Source organism: Bombus affinis, chromosome 6, assembly GCF_024516045.1.
Source record: "Bombus affinis isolate iyBomAffi1 chromosome 6, iyBomAffi1.2, whole genome shotgun sequence".
Lineage (NCBI taxonomy): Eukaryota > Metazoa > Arthropoda > Insecta > Hymenoptera > Apidae > Bombus > Bombus affinis.
The window spans coordinates 506,192-532,703 of NC_066349.1; the positions used below are offsets into that span (position 1 = coordinate 506,192).

The 26,512-nt window shown below is 34.4% G+C and overlaps 2 protein-coding genes across 5 annotated transcripts in view; one reads left to right on the forward strand and one right to left on the reverse strand.

Annotated features, from left to right (window-relative positions):
• LOC126917846 (protein angel homolog 2) overlaps window positions 1-10,030 on the forward strand; it is a 28,410-nt gene extending 18,380 nt beyond the window's left edge. Inside the window, exons 5-6 of the mRNA XM_050725196.1 lie at window positions 4,085-4,331; window positions 9,386-10,030. Coding sequence (XP_050581153.1) covers window positions 4,085-4,331; window positions 9,386-9,775 — 637 coding nt within the window. The 3' untranslated portion in view covers window positions 9,776-10,030. The remainder of the gene's footprint in view (window positions 1-4,084; window positions 4,332-9,385) is intronic.
• A 9,424-nt stretch (window positions 10,031-19,454) lies between these two features.
• The window catches only part of LOC126917839 (DENN domain-containing protein Crag), a 46,244-nt gene continuing 39,186 nt past the window's right edge, over window positions 19,455-26,512 (reverse strand). For all 4 annotated transcript variants that reach the window (XM_050725167.1, XM_050725164.1, XM_050725165.1 and 1 more), the window contains 2 exons: window positions 23,702-23,874; window positions 19,455-21,044 (listed from right to left, as the gene is read on the reverse strand). In XM_050725167.1, coding sequence (XP_050581124.1) covers window positions 20,908-21,044; window positions 23,702-23,874 — 310 coding nt within the window. In that variant the 3' untranslated portion in view covers window positions 19,455-20,907. The remainder of the gene's footprint in view (window positions 21,045-23,701; window positions 23,875-26,512) is intronic.

A 26,512-nucleotide genomic window follows, 5' to 3' on the forward strand; every position in this document is an offset into this window, starting at 1 on the left:
TATGTATATTCCCTTTTCCAGTTTTCTTTTCTCCTTCATTATCCTTATTTTTTCCTCCATTGATTTCATCGTCGCCACTATTATTGTGTTTTTGTCCCCCACCCTTATCATATGTGTTCTTTCTATTTCTGCCCCTATTTTCATTTTTTCTCTTATGAACTCCTTTACTGTTCCTTCATTGTTTCCTTCTTTCCAATCTACTACTTTTATTACTATGTTCTTTCTTCTTTTCTCTCTTTCTTCTCCCTTTCCCACTCTTCTGTCTCTCTGGCTCTCTCTCTCTCTCTCTCTTTCACTTCTTTCCCTTTCCTCTTTTATTTCTTTCTTCATCTCCTACACTTGCTTTTCGAATATCTCTTTTATTTCCGTTATCATTGCCTCGAGTCCTCTTTCCATTTTCTCAATTTTTCCATCATTACCTCCCTCCATTCCTTTCTTCCTGGTTGGTGTCTCTTTTTCTGACAAGCTGTATTTATCCAATCTTCTTCGAAATCTGTCTTTGAAATCTGCCTTATCTCCCGCTTTACCCATGTTCCTTGGTCTTCCTCTGTTTGTTGCCCTACCTTACTTTGTTTGCCGCGCTTCTGACTTCCTAACCTCTTCTCCTCTAGTTTTTCTAATTTGTATCTCTTTCTCGTTCCTGGCTTCTTTTCGCTCTTTTTTCACTTTCCCCTCGTATGCTCACCCTTTATTTTCTCTTCTTCGTGTCACTTTGTGCTTCCTTCTCCTTTTTCCCTTCATACTTCACTTTTTCCACAGAGCTTTTCGTCCGCGAGTTACCCTCGTCCCGAACCAAACCGAAAGTCCGTGGACAAGTTAATTTTTATTAAATATGTTTATTTAAAAAATATATTCTTATTTGATAAAAATGAATGAAGATTAATAAAAACGTTTACATTTTTTAATAACAATTAATTATTATTAAATATTATTTTAAAAATATGTTTCTATTATACTAGTATTCTAGTTAATTTGTGGAGTTGAGGTATAGTTAAATTCCTTAAAAAGATGTAAGAAAAAGAATCAATTTTTACATAGGTGCACGCTAGAACGAAATTATTTTCTTAATAACAATAAAACAAACAATAAAACAAAAAACAACAAAGCACCAGGAATCGACCCAATCAATGGCAAAATCTTGAAAAACCTTCCGTCAAAAGCGATAAGGTTAATGACAATAATATTCAATGCAATACTAAGAATCCAATACTTTCCTAAACCATGAAAACTAGCACAGATCAAAATGTTACCTAAACCAGGCAAAGACCCGCACCAAACTGCATCTTACAGACCAATCTCACTGCTTCCAGTATTTTCCAAAATACTGGAAAAAATAATATATGATCGCATAAAACCAATAATAGAGATAAAAAAATTAATACCGGATCATCAATTTGAATTCAGAAACAAATACTCCACGATAGAGCAAATGCACAGACTTACCAACGAAATAATAATACTGCACAGCCCCCTTTATGGATATAGAGAAAGCATTTGACAAAATAAACCATGAAAGCCTACTACAAACAATTAGGAAACAATTCCCGGAGCAAATACACCAATTAATAAAATCTTACCTAAGCAGCAGAACCTTTGTAATAAAAATCAATGACACATACTCTGAAGTTAAAGATATCAAGGCAGGGGTACCGCAAGGAAGCGTCCTAGGCCCAATACTATACACATTATACACGGCTAACATACCAACAACTACTAATAGCAAAGTACTGACATTCGCGGACGACACAGCTATACTAGTCAGGCACACTAACCCAGAAACAGCAGTCAAATTACTACGAGAACATATCACAAAAATAGAAAAGTGGCTACAAGAAAAACAAATAAAAGCAAACCCCAATAAATGCAACCATATTACTTTCACGCTGCGAAAACAGATACCACCAAATATCCTTCTGAACGGCACGCGCATAATACAAACAAAGCAAGTCAAATACCTAGTACTCCGCTTAGATACACAACTCACATGGAAACAGCATACTAAATCAATAATAGACAAAATACAGACAACAAGAAGACAAATGCATTGGCTAACAAGTCGAAAATCCAAATTAAGCATAAAAAATAAGTTAAAATTATACAAAACGATCATAAAACCAATCTGGACGTACGGAATACCATTATGGGGGACAGCAGCAATGAGCCATTTAAACAAAATAGAAACAATGCAAGCTAAAATTCTTAGAACGATAGTAAACGCACTATGGTACGTTAGAAATGAGGACATACGGAGGGACCTAGGAAACCCAACGGTCAAGGAAGCAACTAACAGATACGCAGAAAAATACAAAACAAGAATAGCAACACACCCAAACCGGCTAGCTGCTGAAACGTTCAAAACCATAAACATGGACAGAAGGCTAAAAAGGAAGTACCCAGCAGACCTCATAAAGGATATAACCTAGTAAACGCGAGGATGGTACCCCGCTGGGGGTAGCCACTAACATGTTAATATAACTGCTAAAAAATTCGACCTAATGTCCAAATTGGACAAATTGTAAATATAAAGAAATAAATAAAAAAGAAAAAAAATTTTATGAAATTGAGGTGCACTAGATAATTTTTGTTTCGGAAATTATTTGTCGGATTGAGTTGCGTTCTTTTTAGTTTTACTTAGAAGGCTTAATATATCCCAATGCAATTTTCTTACACCGAAACATTAATTTTTTAATATTGAAAATTATTATTTTGCAAATTTTTTCTTGGAAGTTGCGAATTTAAAAATTTGGAAAATATAAGAGAACATTCCTTGAAATTTCAATTATAAAGGACTGCTGTGTCCCGGTTTCGGTGTATGATCTGTGCGTTGCGCTATGTAGCCGAACACAATGGTATACCTATACGTATCGTAACCATGAAACACGATCATCATATAAACAGGTCTCGACACGTGGCTGAAAAAATTGAGTTGCGTCTAGTTGTGAAAAATCAACATGAAGGGTCAACAAAGTCCCCCAAATTCCTACAAGACAGAGACAGATGATTGGGAATCTCTGTCTCTGTTTTAGACATTTATGGTATGTCACGGATGCGCAGAATGAGAACTTTTTTGTCTTCTATGTTGATTTTTTACAACTAATCACGATTTAATTTTCGAACGGTTTTCCCTGGGCTTTGGTATATGATTGTCGAGATTTGTTTGTATGATCGTACCCTGAAACGCAGCGTATGGGTCTTTTAATTTTTGAAGAAACTGGCGAAACTGTAGAAAAAATAGACCTCTTCGATTTCGATGATTTTTGAGTTTGCTGAGTAAAGCTTAAAATTTTGAACAACTTTTTCCTATACATGTAATCGTCGGTCGGCTATAGTTTTCGATATATTCGTAAAAATTTATCGATACCACACAGTAAATTTTGCCTATAGTTGTGCACCCGTGGCAACAGCTGCGGCTGCATTAGTCGCAATCGGCTGGATAGAATGACCTAGTCAAAACATAACACTTATCTTCTGTTTATGTATATAAACGAGGGTAGGACGAGCATGGGTGAAGTTCCGTGCGCAACTGCAAATGCAAAATTGTAAGAAATATCTGTTATAATTCAACTAAAAATGAATATCACCAATCGTTGGTTATCATTAAATATTAGTTGGTCTTTTCAATCTGGCCGCCATTGCATGATTGAATATTAATTCTCCTATTTCGTAAAACAGTATCAATTACTCATTCACCTATTATTTTTATAAAATTTATCTCGCCCAAACATCGTTTATAAACTATACTCGTTTATATACTACAAACAAAATACAGGCGACTGGCAATATTAACGCGTACACTGTTACGAATGCACAATTATTGGTAGAATTCACTGTAGTGGTATCTATAATTTTTTGCAGATATCTCGGAAACTATAGCCGCCCGACAGTTATGTATATAGGAAAAACTTATTTAAAATGTTGATTTCTATAACATGTTAAACAATCATGGAAATCGGAAAGAACGTAGCTATTATACAGTTTCGTCGAGAATTTAATTGAAATATTATTTTCTGTGACTATGTTTTATTACGGAAACATTAATTACGCTCATACATATAATATATCTAATCTGTTATTTTATGAACAGGACTGGTGCCAAATATCTTCCAATCATACTGGCAGGTGATTTCAACTTGCAGCCCCATTCTGGAGTATACAAATTTATTGTAGAGGGAGTATTTGAATATCAAGGCAGAGGGAAGAACCTTGAACGAACTGGCTACCGGTCTCTATCGAATTCTCTTATTCCTCCCCGGCTTTGCATTACTGATAATTGTCAACATTTTAATGTCTTAAAACAGAGACTACGTGGAGAAGGAACAGACAAAGTGATGGTATGTTAATAATTAATAAATAGTTAATGGAGGTGAAGCTCCAGGAAAACTATCTTCTCTCCGATTTCGATCATTTTGAAATATATTATACTAATCAACATTTTGAACAATTTTTCCCTATACATATGGTGGGCGATCAGTCTTAGTTGCCGAGATACAGTAGACTCTGAATTTGCTGAGTAACGTATAAGTATATGAATAATGTTTATTGCATACACCTAATACATACATATGTATATATAAACATTGCTTACTAAATATTATTTTTTACGCACAAGTCGGTAATTTCTTTCTGTTTCTTTGATTTAATTTTGTTTATTAACGCGATATCACGCCACTTCTTTTAAAATAAAAATATTAATTGCAAATGATTCTCTTGTTGTTCAACATATCTCATTGTAGTTTCAATTGCAGTCTTGCTTTCTGCATGACTCACTTCTTCGCTCTTATCTGCACTCAAAACTGCTGAATTATTTAATTCTTCGTCTCCCATCATCTAATTGCTTGGATAATTTCGTCATCCATTAACATTTCATTCTCAAAAATATTATCAATTATAAGCTATTTAGCGACATCGTCTATTTCTGAATTTTCGCATCCGGCCAAAAGATTGAAATCATTGAGCAAAGCAATATTTTTATCGTGATCTGTTCGATCATTGACACATAGCTCTTTTCGCAACTAGTTTCCCTCGACGAATTTTTTCGCATCAGGTCATAATTTCTTCCATCATGTTAAAAACATCGATGCTGGGCTTTCTTCAGAAGCAGATACCAATATATAATAACATCTGTAATATTAATTTTCTTAAGGGCGGCAATAAGTCGTCTTCCTTGGTTGGTTATTATTTCGAGCAATTGTGATAGAAGTTTTCTTCTATAGTGTATTTTTCAGGCTAATTATAACACCATGATGCATGGGTTGCATCAAAGTTGTAGCAGCAGCTTAATCACCTAAAATCATCACCTTTATGTCACCAAAAAAAAATATTTCTCGGATACATGGGAGCATTATCAAGGAAAAGAATAGGCTTGATTGATAAGGATAGAATAGGCTAAGATTTTTCTTCTGTATAATGTCTACAAATTTCTTTGAAAATTCATTTACAGCGTTTTGGTCTGCTAATTTTTTCGTCACAAACACTTAAATAATGCACACCGTGTTGCACCGGTAAATTTCTTGCGCAATTGGATTGTTTTTTCTTCTAAAATTGGCCCGCTAATAACTTTTTATCATTCCTGCACGAGCCATATCCATAAGGCATCATCAACTATTTCATTTTTACTTTTTTTCATTGAGCATATGTTCGACAGCATTCTTTCCGATTGTATTTTTACGCTAAAGTCTGTAGGATGCATCCAAGCGGTAGTTTGGTAGTTCCGCCTACAACACGTTCTACGAGCTCGGAATATGATGAACTCGCGTGATTTTGCTTTTACGTTCGTCCGTGGTGACGACTGTACAATGAATGACGAGTACCCTCCGCATTACAGCCACGCAGTAGATCAGAGTTTTTCTTACGTGTTTTCATTATCTCTTTCGCTATCTCTTTCAGACTGCTGGTCTGCACGCCACGCGGATAAGGGCGGATAAGGGCTAATTTATAGCGCCCTTTAAAGTGTTGACGCCTGCTTTTTCATAGCCGAAGGTGACGAAGGACAGGCGGTCGTACCGGGCGTTCGAACTTCGCGATTATCTTACAAGTCTTGGAACGTTTTCCGGTTTCTTCGCCAGTTCTTCAGTGCACTCTTCCCGATATTCAAATCGTTGCTTGTCCATCATTATCCAAACGTTCCAATACTTTTAATTTTATTGCAATAGTCAATATATTTCGCTTACGCTTACAACACGATATGTAGTGTACTTCGCGTTAAAGCAATAAATATAAGAAAACAGAGGCGTGGAAGTAGCATTTAAAATGCTTCTGAGATCACTTGAAAGACGCTGTCCTAATGTTCGATAGGACTGACTGACTGAGAATTTACTGTCCAACGATTGCCGATTATCTTTTGGTGAAATCCGTAATAAGGAAAGAAACACAATTTCCTCCTTGTACGGATTGCTTCCAATGGACCATACCATGGATGAAAGTATGATACATATGTAATGCATACATTGTATGTATAAGTTTTTTTATAACGCAGATGTATGGAATCCAATATTCGAAAATTTAATATGAATAGAAAATAAAATTAGTAAAAGAACAACTACTTAAACAATGCAAAAAGTGGCAAAAAGTAAATTTAGTCGAAAGAAAGTGAATAATGACGGAATATGTATCTTAATAATTTTTCTTCTGATCGATGTTTTTCATATTACTAGAAATGTGGCCGATTAAAGCGGAGGCCTAAAGCGGAGTCTACTGTATTAACAAAAAGCTGTGCCATTACGGTGAATTCTCTCTATAATTATGGGTTCATAACAACGTATGCGTTGCTTTTGGTTGGCAGTCGCCTTATGGTGATCGGATAAAATAACGCCTAACTCAAACCTAATTGTTATCGTTTGTTTATAGGTAATTTATATAGGTTGGTCTTATGTGTACTTTATCCAGCCACCACATTGCGCCGCGAGGCAACCAATACTAACGCATACGCTCTCACGGATTATATCCTTTATAGGCTTATAGGCACCGATTATAGGCAGAATACGCTGTAGTGAAACCCACAGTTCTTTTTGTGAATATTTTGGAAATTAACACGTTGGGTGCGGTATCAATGTCCGTATGCTTTCTGTTTGGCCGGCGTAAAGAGCTGAGCGCGAGCTAGTCAATATAAATCAATAAGTAAAAACATAATTTGAAAGCAAGAAGTTTCATCCTGTTTTTTACTAAGTTTTATCGAATTCTATTTAAGGTGGTGTTTTACAAAGTTCTTTAGTTGGTTTATTATTTTAAAAAATACTTGTTGTCCATAATACTACCATGTCGAGAGCTGATGTAGAGAGCTATGTCAATCGAATTTATTGTCACCATCGTTCTCAGTAAATGAAGTAATCAGAGAGACTTGTTAGATACGCAATGGTCCGATGGTCAAAATGTGGAATGGTTTGATTTAATTGGCAACCAACCAAATATCATTCCTTTCATAAGTGCATATAATGACAAAAAAAAAAAAAAAAAAAAAGGAAAAAGGAAAATACCGCGGAAGTGCAGGATTGCACTAAAATCGAGGATATTTATGAATTTTTTGCTGCAGACGAAATGTTGGAAAATACAAACACATAAACAAATATCTGTGCTGCACAGTCGACGAAGACTTCTAAGCGTTTGGATAAATGAATACCAGCGAATAAAAATTAAATAAAGCGTGTTATGGTATTGATTTTACAGATGGGGCTGATCAAATTTCCATCTATGAAATTATATTGATTTAAAGACCTTTATTTGCCCAAACATTCCCATGAAAAATAATGATTAGTTCGATCGGTTCGAAATTTCCCCGAAGATACTGCATTTTGAAAATAATGAAGCGATTGATACATCCAATCGTTTATCAAAGATTCAATATCTCGTTGATGCTCTAGATGAAAATTTCAAAGAATATTACGATCCGCAAGAAATGTTGTGCACTGACGATTCGTTGATCCCATTTCGTGTGCGAATCGTATTTAGGCAATATCTAAAACAGAAAAGTTGTATATATGGCATAAAAGCATTCAAACTGTGCTGCGAATATGGATACACATATAGCTTCCTTATTTAGACTATATTGCAAAATACTTCATCGGATATTGCGCTGGATTTATGTAGATGTATTTAATAAAGTTCCTACATTTATGTGTCGACAATTGATATAAGAGCACGGAATTGAAGAATAAGCTCGTTAAAAGAAATATGCAAAATTGAAACACGGAGAATATATTACTAAGAAAATTACAATATGGAAATAGAAGGATGAACGTGACGTTTTAGTCCTTTCTACAACAGTACAATGTCAGTCTCTAGAATCCGACGCCGCACCCAACGTGTTAAGGCTGACCACCCGTTATGTGTATAAGAAAAAATTGTTCAAAGGACAAATCATTTTACTCCAAAAAAGTTTTATTTAAAATTCAACAGGATTGGTGTTGAAGATAAATTTCTGAACTACTTACAATGTATACAATGTACAGGAATGTTTAAATATTCAAAAAGCAGTTTGTCATAGCTTTGGCAGATGTTCCTATACCATCGGATTGCTACAGGTCTGTCAACAAATTGACCTTGACCTCGAATTTTAAGGTCAAGTTTTTTTATCGCATCATATAATACTCGTTGCAAGGATTGAAAGTCTCAACGGAACCATGATCATAACTCTACCATTCTCTTGGAAAAAATATCAAAGTTTTATTAATTTTAATATCTGTATGTATATATAACTGATTTTATTCGTATGTAATATATTTACGTGTCGCAGTAGATAAAGCTTATATAGTCTACTATTGATGAAGCCGCTGAGAATTATTCTTTAGCACATAAAATATATCGACGATCGATAAGGTATGTATAATGGAAAACCGTCTACGGTCTACAAGTCCTAGATTGGGGTTAGGTTATGGTTAGGTTGATCCATCCAGCTTGGTATGAAATTGGGATGGTAATGTTTAAGTAGACGCTAGTTCTTTAATTAGCATCCTTATTTTTATATGTACGTAAGTACCATAGATATGGAGCACTATATTTGCATTTGAGTTATTAAATCATACAGGTGCTTTCTTCTCAATTTTATAGTATTTTTGTTTTTATACAGGATGCTGGTCAGAAGGTTTAGGTAGTTTGTTGTCTTTATTTTGTAATTTATTTATTTTTTTATTTTCTAAGAAAGATATTAAAGAGAATTTGACCTCGAAATTTAAGATCAAGGTCGACTTTGTGGTCACTTCTCTTAACAGATCTACACCAATGGAATCTAAAGATATAGACTTACTTGCCAAAGCTGTGACAAATAATTTTTTTACACCCTGTATATATATCGTATTAAGAGCTTTGAAATATGACCGTGTATTGTTTCTATTCGAGTTATATGCGTAATTTACAAAGTAAGAAGATAAATTGAATATTTAATCTGTTGCAGCTGGAAAATAGCGAACACCACGATGTAGATACTTCAGAAAATAATTCATCAAACTTTTGCGAAGTGAAAGCAGATACAACTGATTTTCAAACAATAGAAATTGCACATGATTATCGTGTTAATTTCTGTTCTGGCACCTTAACTCATCCTTTCCATTTTAATAGTGTATACAAACATCAAAATTGTCACGGAGAACAAGAAGCTACGACAAATCAGGGCAAATGGATCACTGTTGATTATATTTTTTATAGCGATCTGGAACTTCTTGAGATATATGATTTACCCACAGCCACGAGATGCAACACTTTACCTACAATACCTAATTTTGCAGTTGGAAGTGATCATTTGTGTTTAGCAGCTACTTTTAAACTACGTAAAAGCAAGCTTTAGAACTGTCAATATCATGATTTATAATATAGTGAAATGTTATTATGTTATAACCTTGACACAAAACACCTTTTTTACACTATGTATGAAAAGATAATGTAAGTAAGAGGCACTGTACAGAATAGCCATGTTATTTTGTATAAAAAATTGAAAATGTTACTATTTTTCTTTATTGTTATTGATAAATATGGAAAACATTGTAGTTTGTAACGATTTATTATATTAAATATAATATATATTATACTATGTAGATTAAAATATTTATCTCTGGTGCAGAAGCCAAATTTAATACAAAATCATTGTTCTTTAAGTATATTACTGTTTCTATTATTATTAGGTCATCTCATAAGTTCATGCCGACCTTTGTGTATACATTTCATATTTTAAAGAAAAACAAGAGAACTTTTATCGAGACGGAATAATGAAAAATGGGAAGAAGTTGTACAACGAGAGGGGGATTACATTTTTTCATGAAACTAAAAGATATGTAAACAATCTTAACATATATAACCGCTCGAAAAACGGCACGAGCTTATGGAATGACCTAATATATTCGTACAATGGCCACAAAAAGTATTTGTACCATTACATTTATTCTTGCATTTATATACGAATTAATTAGATCCGACTTACTATCAACTTTTTATCGTTTAGTAGTATTCTCATATGTATAAATTATAAATATGTAAAAATTTGATACAATTTTTTTTTATTATTTAATTTGTACTTTACAATTTGTCCAGCAGGACATTTGGTAAATTTTTCTAACTTGATTGCTAAATAACATGTGGATGATTATCCCCAGCGGGATACTATCTTCGAGTAATTTGATACTATGGCAATGGAACGTATGTAGAATCCAAGAAAAAAAATGCTTCATTGGAGAATAAGGGTATGTACCTTTTGTAGCTACTGTATTCCCTAATATCATAGATATTTACATTTACCATAATATTTGGAACAATATATTTAAAAACGTCACAATGTTTTTATAATAAATTCCTTAATTTATACCTTTATAATTATTGAAATATTCGTTTACTAGCTTTCTATTCTGCTAGACACTTGTCAAAGAGCGAAACACGATTATGTTCGAAATTGACGTGAAGTAAAAAATTTTAAAACATTAACTCAAACGGGCCACAGGTTCCCATTGTCCAGTCACTCTGAAATTTTGTATATATTATTTTCTCACTAGCACTAGGTTTACGGGCGTTTCGTATATACCTATCTTTACGAGGACCCGTCAAATTGACGAGTAAACGAAAATACGCATTTTTCTTTAAAAAAATCGATTTATTCAAATTAAGTCTGAAAGGAACAATAGTAGGCTTCGCGTTTAAATAAATTATTAATAAATAAAAAGTCTTTTTTTTAATTATCACTAAAAAAATAACAATAACATTAACACTAGGTTTGCGGAACCCGCCAATTTGACGGATTTCGAACTTCGAAATGAAATATCTCGAAAACCATAGCATTAATTTTAACCATTTTGCATCGTAAATTAATCATTTCATCTAAAGAATTTATGCACAAAATTATTTTTTCCTAGGCTTTCTAATTTTTGAAATCTGTACGTAGTATATCTATCTCTAGAGGCCCGTTAAATTGCTTAGCTGATTTCATAAACAATCCGTTTTTCAAAGAAAATGTGCAAAAGTTTCAGTTATTGTAGACATTTCCCATTATTGTCTCCACTTATTGTAAGTATTTACAATAGGATAATTGAATTTGGGCACAGTACTTTCTTATTTTGAACAATCCTCCTTTTCTAGCAATCATGAGTAAATCCAAGAGATATAATAAGATATCGAACAAAATTGTCAACATCAATGAAGATTGTTCTGAGGATACCTTCGAAGAAGATCAGTATGAATTAGGCCAATGCGAAGCTGACAGTGAAAGCTCTGAATACATTGAAAGCGGAGAGATAGAAGGATCTTCGGATAGTGAAGAGGAACGCTTCTTGAAAGTGTGTCGTAACAAGAAAAGGATGCGTATTCTTTTTAGCTCTGACTCCGAGGATGAAATGCTCGAGGACGAGCATTCCAAGCATATTCTGAAATGTAATAGGTGAAATTGAAATTGCAATTGACGGGACACAGTGCATAAAACCGAAAGCAGGCTGATCTAGGGGTATCAGCTCTGTAAGCATGAAACCGGAATTTGCTTATAGATGGCCCTAGCTGATAATGTAGTTATCGCTAAACTGCGTCATTGATGCCAAAAGTCTTTGTTGACATCTCACAAACATTTTCGACTCAGAACAATACAAGTTTCATACAATAGCATAGTTTGTAATAGCGTTGAACGTGTCGAATTTTGTGCCTGGAAACTACGATTTACGGACAGCATTGATTTTCTGTTACCATTTGAAGAAAACTGCTGCAGAATCGCATCGAATGCTTGTCGAAGCTTACGGTGAGCATGCTCTTGGTAAATCACAGTGCTTTGAGTGGTTTAAAAAATTCAGAAGTGGCAATTTGGACGCGAGGAACGAAGAACGTGGAAGACGAAGACCACCGAAAAGGTTTCAAGACAGCGAATTGCAAGCATTGTTGGATGAGAATGACGCTCAAACGCAACAACAACTCGCTGATCAATTAAGCGTGACACGAGAAGCCGTCTCCATACGTTTGAAAGCCATGGGAAAGGTGGGAAAATGGGTTCCACATGAACCGAATGAAAGACAGCAGGAAAACCGAAAAACCACTTGCGAAATGTTGCTCGCCAGATACAAAAGAAAGTCATTTCTCCACCGAATTGTGACTGGCGATGAAAAGTGGATATATTTTGAGAATCCTAAGCGTAAAAGATCATGGGTAGCTCCAGGCGAACCACCGACATCGACTACAAGACCAAATCGCTATGGACGGAAGACGATGCTCTGTGTTTGCTGGGATCAGAAGGGTGTGATCTATTATGAGCTGTTAAAACCTGGCGAAACCGTTAATACCGAGCGCTACCGACAACGAACGATCGATTTGAATCAAGCTTTGCGTGAAAAACGACCAGAATATCAAAAAAGGCAACACAAAGTAATTTTGCTTCCTGATAATGCACCATCGCATACAACAAAACCGGTCAAGGAAACGATCGAAGCGTTCAGTTGGGAAATACTTTCGCGCGCGGCTTACTCACCAGACTTGGCTCCTTCCGATTACTATTTATTTGCATCGATGGGACACGCACTTTCTGACCAGCACTTCACTTCTTACGAAAATGTACGAAAATGGCTCGATGACTAGCTTGCCTCAAAAGAGCGACAGTTTTTTTGGCGTGGCATCCACCAATTGCCAGACAGATAAATATTTTTAATCATTTTCATACAATAAACGTGTATTTTCTATACAAAAATTCCGATTTCATATTTACATTTCGGGGATAAATATATACCCGAAATATTATGTCGGGTTATGTAACTAGTACCATCGAATTGATAATTGACGGACACGCAATGGAACATGGAAACGATTGCACCGAAACCGAGGCGCATCGAGTTTTGAAAAAAGACTGGACAATCACAGTTGCTGAGTTGCGTAGTTTTCTAGGAATTCTATCATATATACCCGGGGCGCATATGAAGCGAGATCATTGAAAGCCTCCGAAAGATTACAAACACATAAATTTGCGCTGATATCCGAAATATGGAACAGATTTATAAGTAATAGCCAGGCCTGTTACAAGCCATATGAAAATATCTCAATAGATGAACAATTGTTTCCAACGAAAGCCCGATGCAGGTTTACGCAATATATACCGCGAATAAGCCTCGTAAATTTGGCATTAAGTTGTGGTTAGCAGTTGACGTCCAAACAAAATATATTTTGAATAGTTTCCCTTATATGGGTAAAGATGAAGCTCGATACTCAAGAGAAAAAAGGACAAGATGACATTGTTTTCCTCAAATTTACCAGGTATGTAAATATGAAACCGGAATTTTTGTATAGAAAATACACGTTTATTGTATGAAAATGATTAAAAATATTTTATTCGAAGTATTGCCCATCGCTAGCTATACATTTTTCCCACCTGTCTGGAAATTGATGGATGCCACGGCAAAAAAACTGTCGCTCTTTTGAGGCAAACTAGTCATCGAGCCATTTTCGTACATTTTCGTAAGAAGTGAAGTGCTGGTCAGAAAGTGCGTGTCCCATCGATGCAAATAAATAGTAATCGGACGGAGCCAAAGAATTTCCCAACTGAACGCTTCGATCGTTTCCTTGACCGGTTTTGCTGTATATGATGGTGCATTATCACGAAGCAAAATTACTTTGTGTTGCCTTTTTTGATATTCTGGTCGTTTTTCACGCAAAGCTTGATTCAAATCGATCGTTCGTTGTCGATAGCGCTCGGTATTAACGGTTTCGCCAGGTTTTAACAGCTCATAATAGATCACACCCTTCTGATCCCAGCAAACACAGAGCATCGTCTTCCGTCCATAGCGATTTGGTCTTGTAGTCGATGTCGGTGGTTCGCCTGGAGCTACCCATGATCTTTTACGCTTAGGACTTTCAAAATATATCCACTTTTCATCGCCAGTCACAATTCGGTGGAGAAATGACTTTCTTTTGTATCTGGCGAGCAACATTTCGCAAGTGGTTTTTCGGTTTTTCTGCTGTCTTTCATTCGGTTCATGTGGAACCCATTTTCCCACCTTTCCCATGGCTTTCAAACGTATGGAGGCGGCTTCTCGTGTCACGCTTAATTGATCAGCGAGTTGTTGTTGCGTTTGAGCGTCATTCTCATCCAACAATGCTTGCAATTCGCTGTCTTGAAACTTTTTCGGTGGTCTTCCACGTTCTTCGTTCCTCGCGTCAAAATTGTCACTTCTGAATTTTTTAAACCACTCAAAGCACTGTGATTTACCAAGAGCATGCTCACCGTAAGCTTCGACAAGCATTCGATGCGATTCTGCAGCAGTTTTCTTCGAATGGTAACAAAAAATCAATGCTGTCCGTAAATCGAAGTTTCCAGGCACAAAATTCGACACGTTCAACGCTATTACAAACTATGCTATTGTATGAAACTTGTATTGTTCTGAGTTGAAAATGTTTGTGAGATGTCAACAAAGACTTTTGGCATCAATGACGCAGTTTAGCGATAACTACATTATCAGCTAGGGCCATCTATAGGCAAATTCCTACTTCCTAGGTTTCATACTTACAGACCTGATGTATAAATCAGAAAACTGCACACTTACTGTGTATAAAAGTAAACCTAAAGTAAAAGTCCTCATTCTAAGCACCAAACATACAGGTGTACGAATAGAAGATAATTATAAACGTGTTCCACAAGCCATTGCTTATTATAATAAAATAAAGTATGGTGTTGATCAAATGGCAGGCAAATATAGCGTGAAAGCAGGGAGTTTCCGATGGCCCCTTCAAGTCTTTTTCAATATTTTGGATTTGGTAACGATAAACGCGTGGATACTATATAAAGAGTGTACCAGATCGAAAATATCCAGAAAGGAATTCACTTTTTGTTTAGCCGAGAAATTAACTGGAGAAAACAAGGAGAACATTTGCCAAAGATCAGATGCTTCATTTCTGTCACCTTCAACGTCAGAAGTGCGAAGAAGTTGCCAAGTGGGTTATTGCAAGAAAAATAGAAGTAATAATTATTGTATATATTGCAAAAAGATCGTATGCGGGAAATGCACAAACAACATTCAATACACTTGCAAAAAATGTGCTCAATAGATATGATCAATGTTAATGTTATTTGTTATTTTTTTAGTGATGATTTAAAAAAAAGACTTTTTATTTATTAATAATTTATTTAAAGTGATGCCTAATATTGTTCCTTTAAGACTTAATTTGAATAAATCGATTTTTTAATGAAAAATGCGTATTTTCGTTTACTCGTCAATTTGACGGGTCCCGTAGAGAGATAGGTATACTACATACAGATTTTAAAAATTAGAAGGCCTAGGAAAAAATAATTTTGTGTATAAATTCTTTAGATGAAATGATTAATTTGCGATGCAAAATGGTTTAAATTGGTGCTATGGTTTTCGAGATATTTCATTTCGAAGTTCGAAATCCGTCAAATTGACGGGTCCCGTAAACTTAGTGCTAGGTATCACAATCTATGAGAGCAAGACTAACAAAAATTCTAAGGAAATTTTTGACCATACAGTTTTTGGTCCGGTGCAAAAAATAGAAGAGCTTTATCATAAGAAATCATTAATATATTGTGGAGTTTAATTGTGATGTTTCACAATCTTAATCAAACTTAGATGCTATAACGTACTTCCATTGTCAAAATTCCGACAATATGTAAAATTTGTGCACCATATGAAAACGAAATACTGTCTGATATTATTGGCGAACATTTCTTATTTAGTGCAGAATTTGGGTTAAACTTTGAGAATTTTCGTATTGTGTTTATTAAATATTCCAGCAAAGATTTTGTCGATTTTGTCGTAATTTTATATTGACAGAAAGCGACTTAATTTCTAACAAATGACACACATTATTTACTCGATTTCATAATAGCATTAAAAATTGTATGCTTTACAACTTTTGGCGACCTTGAAGGATTATGAATCGTTAAATTTGTCTTTACTTTAAAGTCGTCATTATGTACATACGAAGAAATAAAATGTAGCAGTTTGTTAAAAAGAAACGAAATTATTACCAATGAAATAAAACGAATGTTTACTATGCATTATGTCGTAATAATTTAAGATCTTGCATAAGTTGAACACAATCCTTTGCAATTGTAACACAGCTACTGGGCGTATATCAACATTGTCAGTGTCACGTCGAAGAAACGGGGAATGGTGAAATTAAGAAATCACTGGTCGTTTCGTCGCGTCGTTCGAATGATTTCGCGTAGGTTTAAACGTTTCACGAGCACGACAAGAAAAATTCAGACTTTAGATATGCTGGCAGAGTTTATTATGCGAATTTAACAGAATGACGGTTAAGAATGTTAGAACAGAGTGTCCAGAGTTGATTTTGGGAAGGTTTATTTATAATACTATGGGTATGGGTTTGGCTCTTACGGAAGGAGTGTTGCCGGGGGTGCCGCCCTGGTCCGGGTCAAAGGTGGCCATGCTGTTACTGTTTTCTGATCCTGGGGCGCTGTCTACGTTGTTGTTTCCCATGGTCTGCAGCATGTTCGTTAGGTCCCCTGGTTTTTCTATTGCTAATTTATGGCTATGTCATATCATCATACATCAAAATGAATGTCGATGAAGGAAAAGAATGTGAAGATTAAAGAAGAAAGATCCTTACCGAATGTGTCGATCAGATGGAAAAAAATGAATGAAATTTCGTTAGCGTTATAGATTTGCAGAATCTTCCTAATCTAGATAGTACTCTGATTTAAATCAAGTTCTTCGTAAATTCATGTAAAACGGAATGCAGCTAGAAAGATTTCAAAACTGGCAACCTCTTAGAATATATTTTTTTTAAAACATTAAAATTCTAATTCTAATCCTGTTCCCTCGGATGCCTTCGATTTACTTTTACGCTTTTATTATTATACTATAATTAACTATACCATACTGATGCATAGGTAATGACATTAGAATCTTAGCTGCACGATTCATGGCATAGTTGATAAAAACTGATACATAACCATAAAATAAGAGTTTCGAATCGTTCTATCGCAAATAAATTTCACTGCATATCATCTGAAATTTAATTTTCATAACTCTCGAGGTTGTATAATAGTTGCATTCGTTCACATGGACGATTGATATCAGCTAGACAAATTACTGCCTAACCTGTTTCAAGCGAATAACTACCACTCGATATATATTAGGTTGACCCCGAAGTTTCTTTCGTTTTATAAGGAAATAATAGGTACAAAACATTTTTTATTTTATATTATTTTATTGAATTATGTATGATCCATTTTGTTCTATTAAGATAAAGACCACAATATTTGACAGATTAGGTTTCATGTTTGTATAAAAATACATTGCTATAAGTGACATGTTTGTAAGAGAAAGACACTCTTGGGACATGTATTCAAGTATTCAAGCACTTGCATTCGAATAATATATCAAAAATTTTCTTAAAAAAGATGTTTATTTAAGCGAATTATATCTATGTATTATGTGACGGATAAACGTGTTAACTGTTTGAACATAATGTGTCTTATGCTGTGTCTCGTCAGATTTTTAACAGCTGTCACTTCTAACGAGATGTGATGGCGTGATGGGACACGCGGATCGAGTAAAGGCATTTTTCTTGGAATTGGCTTCCTAGCGGTCGATGTAGATACTCTATTGGATAAACAAATCGAGGAAAAGTAACGAAAAGTGATCTCCCCACGCGATAGCCACTCTTGGTCTTAGTCTCAGAATCTTAGTTCTGGTATCGATAGACCCTTGCGTGACGCGCACGTGACTTCCGTGTGTCCTTAACATTAACCGTAGCAAAAGTAGGCAATAAACTAAAAAAGTCCTAAAAAACTCCAAGAAAGTATGCTGGAAACAACGACTCGGAAACGAAAAGCTCGGATATTCTATAGAACGGTCAAAGTTTCTTGAAAATGATGTTGGAGGAAATACGCGGATTTCAAAATTCTGACTCGGTTTATGTTATAACGCAAACGATGTACGGCGAAACCGTAAATTTGAGCCAGTTACTGTCGATTAGAATTACTTTTTCTTTCTAACCGTATTACAGTTCGGGGTGGGTACGGTAAACGCATTGAACACGGAAAACGCTAATTCACGTCTTACCTATACAAAATTTTAACTACTATTAAATAATCAATATGTTTATAACAATAACTATAAACAAAATGTTACGAATGTATTTTTACTTTATATGTTTGAATAATACGAAACAGTTATCAATATGTTAGATATCATATTGGTCGCTCGGAAAGTTCGTTCCGATTTTTAAGGAATTTGGTCGCTGTGGCGGCACTCGACAAGCCAAATGCCACCACAAGACGCCTGTCTGAATTGTTCGTCCGCAGTCGTACGTAATAGCGAAGCTGAATTTCTCGACATCTGTGCAATCGTCTCGACTCGAACCACCGCGTAAAGTATCGCGCCGAGCTTGAACTTGTAATCTTGAACCGATAATTGTACCGTGCTTTCGGCGCGCTAGTGTATACCACGAACACAAGCAAATAAACAGTTATTGTTAAACAATACCGAGTGATTCTTCCATACCTATCACGCACATCACCTCAGTCGCCATAAAAAATCATGTTGAAAAGTTTGCTAGATGCGTGTTCGTTCAAAGTTCCGGGATTGTCCGAAGATTGCCTGGAAATATGCGGCAGCATATTTTGAAACAAACTGTTGCCATTGAAAAACAAAAATATCCAAGAAGAAAATGCCGCGTATATACTGCAACAAAAGAAGGGACGATACACGATATATTTGTAAATTTCGCTTAGTATCTCTCCATCGGGGAAATTGTTTTCAAGTATATCACACTAAAAAACATTACTAAAAGTATCTTTAAATCTGCTCATTGATTTTTAATAAAATATTACACTCGTTAAATGCTATACATAGCATTATATACTCTTTTGAATCTTTTCAATCACTGCAAAAATACGCGGGAATTCAGGCTATATGCTTATCATAACATACCATCCTCAATGTGTTAATATTCCTAGCTGAAACGTGTTACATTTCTTATAGTCATTGAGGAACAAGGATTAATTGTAAAAAATGTATTGACGATAAAACTCATTTATGTAAAATACCATGACTGACTTTTATTTATGTTTTACATTCATAATTTAATAGCAGACGAATACACAGTATTTTATTGTACAAGATTCATCATATTGAAAAGTGCAGAGCATCGTTATATTAAATTATGTATGCATAATATAACAGAATTTTTATGAACCAACCTATTGTATAATTTAACGAAAAGTTATACGACAAAGTGATGTTACAAATATTACATACATAATATTATGTTCTATATAAGTATTTCTGCATCAAAATACTTTTAAAAATCAATATTCAGCAAAGTAATATATTTCGTTGCAAATATTTCCAATTAGAATCGAATAATACATCTTGAATTTTAATTACAACAGAAAATATTCAATGGCGTTCCATTTAATGTCCTTCGATCAAACATTCCTCCTTATATTAAAATACTTGACAACTGTCCATAATAACTAACAAATTGCAAATACGTGTGTATGAAAGTATAGTAGATGAAAATTTTCAAGTACGCTGCACATTAAATCTTTCGTAAAAATAAAATGATATGCAACAAACATAAAATTGCATAGCAAATATCTAGTTTAAAATATTAATTTTCCTAGATAATCGTAAATAATTATCATTATATCGTATTTTAAGACCTTTTCCATTTGAATACGTTTTGTAAATTATTTTGCAAATATTATAGCATAATTCGTAAATATAAGTGCTAGAAATATAAGCAGCATTTCTCATTTCATCTCAAAAGTATAAAAACATGAATATTGTCCTTCGAACTAGATCAAATTAAATAGACTTTGGCAAAAGGGTTTTGCTGCAACGTACTTAAGTTAAAATTAACATTGAAATTGACGTTCGTACGCGCGAGCGCGCATGTGATTCATATTATTATATCGCAAACGATGTTTGAAACGTAATAAAATAATTTGAATATCGAGGATTATATGCAATCTTCATCACTGTGAAAGTACCAACTAAAACAAATGAATTTATAGTTTTTAAACCAAGTCAGATTCTTTGGTACTGAATGATTTTCCTTATCGCGTTGATACATATAACTATGAATATTCACATTTTAATAACAAAGTATATATGCAACTATCTTCTAAATAGAAAATTATTGATAGTAACCGCATATTTTAAATATGAAAAGAAGTATACGTCATTCTATAATCAAATATTTAATATTTACGACTTCAGATAAATTTTACTCCCTTATCTTTTTGTCGTGAAAAAAAGTGCAAAATTTTTAAAACAATGCTAATCACCAATTTTTATTCGAAATTAATAATCATAAATACTTATCTAAAATGTATAATTTACTATCAATTTTGACATCTTACGTGTTTTGTTCTACACCAAAAATCAGGCATCACAGATAAATCTGTAACGCCTCTCATGAATGTACTATTCATTCTTACAATATGTTACACCATCTTTCTCAATACCGATGATTTTAACTTTACACACTTAGTTGCTTAAAGTAATGTCTGCAAAATACTGACATCATCGAGGGCGGAGCATCAATTTTACATAACAGCTTCTCTTCTTTTTCTGTTAATCTTTCCAAAGATAGTGTATATTCTCTATCGAAAACACCTAAAACAAATAAATCATTCATATAAATATGACAATGATTAATAGTTATTCATTAGATATTCTAGAGGATGTTCGATTCAATTATTTGTTATATACATATATATATATGTCGGAGATGAAAGAACACCGGAACTCCTCCTTGGATTCGCGGGAATACCGCAACTCTGTAACTTAGATTAAACAAATGCCGCTCCGATTATTCGAGATTTATGATCATGAGCTTGGGCTCGAGGCGACAATCAGTCGCCGAACGTAGCCGCGGTCAAAGGGATGAACGTTTTATCTAACAAAGGCACAGAGTAACTCTATACCTCTCCTTAAAAGAAATAGTCGTAGCGATACGTGGCAGTAAATACTTCGATAGTTTCTATCCCGCGGCCCGCCACACGCAGATTTTGTCCTCCGGGTAAGATGATCGCCGGGTGTCGGCATGCCTTTGTGGTGTATGTTTAGCTAACGCGAGGACCCGCTATAGATCTTAAGATTTAGTCAAGCGAAGTCCGTCAAGTAGTCTTTGTTGCAACTACGGGAAGATAGGAGAAACCTATCTTCCACGAACGATGCCCCCCGTCAACAACCTCCCCTCAAGGGCGGCCAGCATCTCTTTCAAAACGCCGATATGGAGATCGACCAATTAGCAACAGCGCTAATTTCCCTCGCCTTTGGAACGAAAGCTTTCGTTGACGAATCCGAGGATCTCGTGTCCTTAGACACACCCATTATAGTTCTCCTCGACGGCATCGTCGAGACGGAGATTCATTCTTTCGTACGATCTCATCGACGAATGACAGTACTATCTTACAACCAGTGAATACCTCACATCTAGTTAACAAAGAGTTAGACTTGAACTGTGCGAGAACATACGTTTACCATCCCGTGACCGCGGATTCGTTTCGAACCTAAGGTCATTATCACTAGTGCTACGAGTGCTTAATCTTGTTAATAAGCCCGTGCTAATAAACTCTCCGTTGTATCACGACAATGGCTAATTCTAATGAAAATTCATTAAACGCCCATCTCCATAATCCTGACTTCAATCCGACATATATATATATGTATGTATGTATACATATTGCATAAAACTATATAAGAATTACGTGGATTTCATTGTTTCCAGATTCTTAGTGTATTTTATTTCACTATTTAATAATAATTGATTCTATGCTTTTTCGAACATGGTGTTTCTGAATTTATATCATTAAATAACGACAATCTTTTATATTAAAACCTTTATACACGTTTAATAAGTTTATTCCACTATCAATAAATTTTCGTAGCAAATCCTTTTTAGAATTAAACAAAATTTCGATTAGATCCTGATCCATTGATTGTATCAATGGAAATACTATTGAGGGGTAGAAGAATTGCTTATTGCTTTAGTAAATTCGTCTACTTCATCCAATAGTACAATAGGTATAGAAAGTATTAGTATACTCTTTAGAATACTTTAAGATACACAACTTTCTTAAAGCTGGTCCAAACGATCTGACTTCTTTCCCTTTTCTGAGAAATTAGAAGCATTAATTTAGTAGGTGGTGACCCATAAATAAAGTTTTGAACAAGTTGCAATTGATCAGAATCGCTAAGGAAACGGCAAAGGTCGTTTTTTATAACTTTTTATCTGTATTGAGAATTTAAACGACACAGTACAAAATATCGCAATTTTTCACGAGTTTCGGCCCAAAATATAAAGATTCTTACATTTTTCGATCACTATCGCCTGTTTCATCATCAACCGCCTATTTCGATAAAATTTTCAGCATATACCAATACATCTTCAAAACGTATTGCTTAAATTCTCATTACAGGCCCAGTTAAAGAAGTTGTTAAAAGCGAGCTTTACTTTTTTCTTCGCGATTCCGACAAATTGCAACCTTCTGAAAATTTTAGTTACACTTCATCTAGTAAACTAATCCTTCTAATTGCTTAAAAAAAATCATGCCATTTGGCCCAATTTCAAAAAAGTTATTCTATTGTAAAGAAGAAAAAAAGAGAAGAAAGATGGAGAGAGAGAGAGAGAGAGAGAGAGAGAGAGAGAGAGAGAGCTATGGGCTACGGGGATCTCGGCACTCAACCAAAATCATGGTTCCGACAATATAATCAATGTTCTATTATATTTTAATATCCTGGTTCTTAGTTATAGAAAGCTAGAACGCTTTGAAGCTTGATAGCTTGAAGAAGTAGTAAGAGGAAATAGGTATGCATATATACACACGTGTGTATACTTTCTGCATCTTGCGTCGTCAGTAAACTATCATTTGTCTTTGTCAAAGTAATATCGTATAATTCAAAAACATTGGAAAATAAAAAGTAAATGAAAGTATAAAACCTAATCACCTTTTGAAACAAAAACGCAAGTATTTTTAAAAATGAAATATATGTTTACACTTGTGCAGAAACTTGAAACATGCAATAAAGTAATGAAAATTTATCAATCGAGATTGTACATTTTTTCGTAATTTTTCGTAAACTCGTTACATCACTTATTCTTTATTTGTAGTTATGTAACTTCATAATAAAAAGTAAATAAAGGGAAAGGAATATGTACAATGTTAAACGTGTAGGTATGTATATAAAGTCGGATCCACTACAGAAGTGTTCCAATGATTATGAATAATAAGACATATTCTATGTTAATTTAATAAAAACCAACATACCTTGGTCAATATTCCCTCTCCCCAAAACTGTAAATGCCAGAAACAAAATATCTCGATATATAGAAAATAGCGGTTGATTAGTCGATTGATTTTTATTTCTTTCTAAGGCCACTCTTTTTATAGGTTCCGCTAGATCATTCCGACGAACATTCGTGATCACTGACTGCATTAATCTGGAACAAACAAGGATAATGTTAATATAATTATAAACGTATTTTATATCCTGTAATCAAGTAAATAAAAAAGAAAAGTAAAGCAAGTTCTAAACGAAACGTCACTGAAAATGTGTAGGCGTTGACAAGAATTATAAATTCGTTTTGTCAACTATACAGTAATCTCTGTTTGACATCGGATTGTTTGATTTTACAAAAAGACAATATGATTCTTACAAAGAGACATGATCACATATATAGCGACGGGAAGCAACAAAATAGAAAGAAACACAAGACCTATAGATGACATTACAATTATCGAAAAAAGGAGAACAGTATCGATAGAAAATATGTAGAGATCCTTGCGAGTTGAACAAAAAAGAGAAAGAAATAAAGAAATATGTACAATATACATATATAGTAAAAAATATGTAGTACATTAAAACAAAGTAATATATTCTACGGCACGTAATATGGTCTTTACGAATGTGAAAAGAGTAAGAACGATCTATATAATACAATTTACAATTCAATGATCTATGATCTAACTTTCAGTTGACCTTGAATCCCAATATGAATGAAAAATTGGCGAACTTCAGCCGATATTAGGGGCAATAGAAAGTTCGTTGTGAAATTCAAAGCCAATTGAAGCTTATTTTATTATAGCTCGCTGAATTCGTCTTGATAATAACGCACAAAAGGAGACTTCAACTCCAATTACTTTGACTTTGAGATATGCTGTAGGGAGGAAGGAATCGTGGTTTAAAAGTTAGTATAAGTTAGATGTTTTAAGGGGACCGTCCCCTTTTGTGCATAATTACCTTCGTCTTTTTTAGTGGCTATAACAGAGTATACAAGAAATACAGGCTGTCGTTAAAAGGAAACTAAGTCACCTTGATATCTTAGAAAATATTTGGCACTAGAAAAATCAAGATATATGTATTCATCTGATCAGCATCCCCCCTTCCTCGCTTCGAATATAATAAATTTTATTTCAAACAACTGTTACTAATGTCAATAGATAACGAGTTATTTCAAGTGATAATTTTTATTCACTCGCCCTGTATGGTTACCTAATCAGTTAACACAAAAATTCTATTCTTTTACCGACCGACGTGATACTGTAAAAAGCGGCTGTTCACAGTAATCGCATCATGCTAACGTCCATAATACATAATAAATTTCCAATCACATTAAAAATGGTTACGAGAGGTTTACTTCCTCGATACTGAGTCTGCTTTTATATTCGTGAAGTAGTCATTGCACGAAAACAATAAACAAAGCGGTAAAGGCATAAAATTCTTCAGTATCCCGAACGGTGGAGCAAAATATGTACAACCATATTGATTGGCAACTAAGTGATTGGAAATTTTGTCATTAGGTGGTATTGACAAAATCCGCAATCACTTAGTTGCCAACTCAATATATGCATACAGGGCCGCGTTTATCACTAGGCAAGTGCTTAGGGTCCGCTGGAAAGAGAGGCCCGGGCAGAGGTATTTATAATTACTACACGAAATAAATAAATTCACTAGCTTCGACTTCTATATTTAATTCAAAAATATATCAATAATAGTACTTACTGCAAAAGCTTTGTCAAATATAAGATGATTTTGTGCAGTAAGTGTTTGTAAGAGAATTATATTAACATTAAAACAGCATTAAACAAAAATTAATGTAAAAAGCCAGTTTAGGCTTAAATAGAAGCAGTTACGTTATTTAATGAACTGGATGAAATCGAATTTGTCTCATTAACATATATTTGGGAGGGAACTTCAAATAGAATAAGTGCTGTTGGCATATCGTTGCAATCTACAAGTTCAAGATGTACAGTGGATAATTATATGATAACATAATCAACATAATTAAAAATGTACATAACAATTTCAAGGAGTTTGAAAATATGAAATTGAAAATATTATTCCAATTAAACTTCAAAAATGTCAATTTACAAAAAAGATATTTTTCGATGATAACGGTGAGAATAACGTACAATTAAAAGGGGTAATATATAAAGATATAAACAGTAAATTTAGATTTATCTACCTATATATGATTATAGTAAGGTAGCATTCGTGTATTGTAAAACTTATAGCGAGGGAACTTATAGTAAAGATGTAAATTGATCGATTGGATTCAAAGTGGAAAGTTTGATATATGTATAGATTTCGTACTTGAATGAATTTTATCCGTCGATTTTCAGATACAGCGCTATCATCGTTTGTTATTTAATTGAAAAATGAAGAAGAAAAGTCAATTGCTTAGTAATGAAAAAAATCTCATTCATTTCTGTTTAGTATATTCATGAAAAGTATACCCTGTCACGACATTACGCCTGTGCATCCAGAATACAATATTTATGTTGTTACGCCACGAGGCTTAACGCAGGCTGTATTTTCTAACCTTCACTCGCGGCCCTACAATGTCTCAGTCAGATCGTCTTATCTGACCGCCGGATCATATACAATGTATCGACGAGCGCATAGCTGTCGCCAAGCAGCGAGTTCTCGAAACGTCGAATTTGGTCCGTTACGTTTTCCACGCAAGAACAGACATACGTGATCATAGGCGCGAACGGTGGCGTGACCTAAGTATAGTGGGGGTCGTCTTAAAGATGAGACAAAGAAATCATCTAAAGTCGATCAGTTCCTTGTGACGC